At 45.6% G+C, this 2,108-nt stretch overlaps 1 protein-coding gene across 1 annotated transcript; it reads left to right on the top strand.

Annotated features, from left to right (window-relative positions):
- The first annotated feature begins 705 nt into the window (after positions 1-705).
- Positions 706-1,640, top strand: LOC145416253 (uncharacterized). Its single transcript, XM_080285254.1, has 3 exons — positions 706-798; positions 836-1,132; positions 1,194-1,640. Exons 1-3 carry the CDS (start codon positions 706-708, stop codon positions 1,638-1,640), a joined length of 837 nt encoding a protein of 278 aa, XP_080141380.1.
- The last annotated feature ends 468 nt before the right edge of the window (positions 1,641-2,108 follow it).

Genomic DNA, 2,108 nt, shown 5'->3' with positions numbered 1-2,108 from the left:
ATCAGAATGTATATCCATAGTTTCCTCCGGTTACCTAGCAGACGCTTTAATTTAGATAAGATGAGACCTTTGGAAGCAAGGGAATAAATCAGAGAGTACCTTCACAAAAAATTACAAATATGATGTCATACCGCACGTGATTTCCCAAGCAAGTGACAGCAATTAGATTTAGGATGTAATATGACATATCCACTTTCAACAAGTGCACTACCAAGGAGTTTGTGAGTATGTTACAACATTACTCATGAATGCTGTAGAATGATAGGTACTGTTTTATGTTGTCATGCAAGCGTCACATTATTTTATCCTTATTTGGCCAGATAAAAAAATAAAAGGAACAGACGACTGATAAGAAAAGAACATTATATGAGGGAAATAACATAGAAAGAAAGAAAGATGTGAGGGTATAAACGAAGGTATCTTCAACACAGGGGAAGTATAGGGAGTGGTAGCTAGTAGCTCGTCCCCATGTAGAAATTAGCAAACAGGACTCCGAGGTGCCGCACCCCTGCTGCAAGTGACTGAAGATCAAGGTCCTCCTTGATGACATACAATGACTTGAGAAGGCAGGGAAAGTAAGGACGGCACCTGACCCTCAACCCTCCCTCTTCGCCGAGGCCTCTAAGATCCGTGGCTCCCACCACACCAAAAGCCACTAAAAACCACATCCTGGCTGCCAAACAGCTGCGACAAAACGAAAACATCATGTGGTACGCCGACAAAACCACCACCTTCGTCATTACCAAGAAGGAGGACTACATTCAAGAGATCAATGCCATCCTCAGTGACACTTCTGAGGTCAAAAAGATAACTTAACTCCACCGACTCCATCAAGAAACAAGTAAACGCCACCATTTCCACAATCAGCGCCACCACCAACAGCCTACATCTTCAGAAGCTAACTGGCCAGTGCTCACCTGGGTACGGCAACGTCAAGACACTCAAGCCTGGCAACCCTCTATGCCCGATTATCTCACAGACACCCACCACCACCTACACCACAGCCAAGAAACTTTACGAACTCCTGACACAAAATGTACCTAACACATACAACCTATCATCTGCTTTCGACTTCCTTGAAGTCCTGCGTGATGCCCTTCCTGCTGACGACCACATCATTGCCTCCCTCGATGTCAAAAGCCTCTTTACCAACATTCCTGTGGACTGACTTCATATTCGACCGTGTATACCAGTGTGAAGACACCAAGCCCCTCGACATTACAGAGAAGGCCCTGAAGACTCTGCTGGAGCTCTGCACAAAAGAAGCTCCTTTCACTTGCCCATGCGGTCAGATGTATCAGCAGATCGTCGGTGTGGCGATGGGCAGCCCCCATGAAGTCCTGTTCACCGATTTCTACATGGGGACAGTCGAATCGAGACTCCTAGCCACTAGCCATCCCTCCCTATACTTCCGCTATTTTGACGACATCTTTGTTTGTATCAAGGACCTTCAGGAGCTGCAGGATCTCAGACTGCGGCCCATTACTGCCTCTGGTCTTAACTTCACCAATGGAGAAGCCTACGAGAGATGCCTTCACTTCCTGAACATACTTGTCAGTGTACACAGTGTAGGATTCAAGTCTGCAGTATTCACCAAGCCCATGAACAAAGGACTCTGTCTGAATGGAGAGTGTGAATGACCAAGTCATTGCTTGCACTCAGTCATCAGCGCCTACGTCAGGAGAGCCCTCTCCGACTACTGCATTCGGAAAGACGCCCACCAGGAACTAGAACACATGAATCAAGTCCTCGTTAATAACGACTACACTAACACCGGCGTATCCGACATAATTAAGAGACACATGGACAAAATACATACTCTCAAAGACACCAAAACACCCACAACTGACGAACACATCAAGATATACTACAAAAACCACATGTCTACATACTCCAAGATGGATGAGATCATCAAGGACATTGTATACAGAAATGTATGCGCTACAGACCCGGAACAACACAAATCTTTTATCACCTACTATAAAACAAAGAAAACAGCCCAGCTTCTGCTTCATAACCGACCCACCGTGACCAAGACTTCCATTTCAGGAGGACACGTCATTTATCAGCATAACTGCAACATTGACGGGTGTGGAACTCACTCATAC

Source organism: Coenobita brevimanus, chromosome 105 (assembly GCF_032717465.1).
Source record: "Coenobita brevimanus isolate Jiangsu-jjx chromosome 105, ASM3271746v2, whole genome shotgun sequence".
NCBI lineage: Eukaryota > Metazoa > Arthropoda > Malacostraca > Decapoda > Coenobitidae > Coenobita > Coenobita brevimanus.
Note: the sequence above shows the minus strand (reverse complement) of the source record. Positions and strands in the feature narration are given on the sequence as shown.

Bases quoted from the DNA above. Each gene is read 5' to 3' on its own strand.
- LOC145416253 (XM_080285254.1), top strand. From the start codon at position 706: ATGTGGTACGCCGACAAAACCACCACCTTCGTCATTACCAAGAAGGAG. The intron at 799-835 runs GTCAAAAAGATA...GACTCCATCAAG, and splicing joins TCCTCAGTGACACTTCTGAG to AAACAAGTAAACGCCACCAT. The intron at 1,133-1,193 runs GTCAAAAGCCTC...CGTGTATACCAG, and splicing joins ACATCATTGCCTCCCTCGAT to TGTGAAGACACCAAGCCCCT.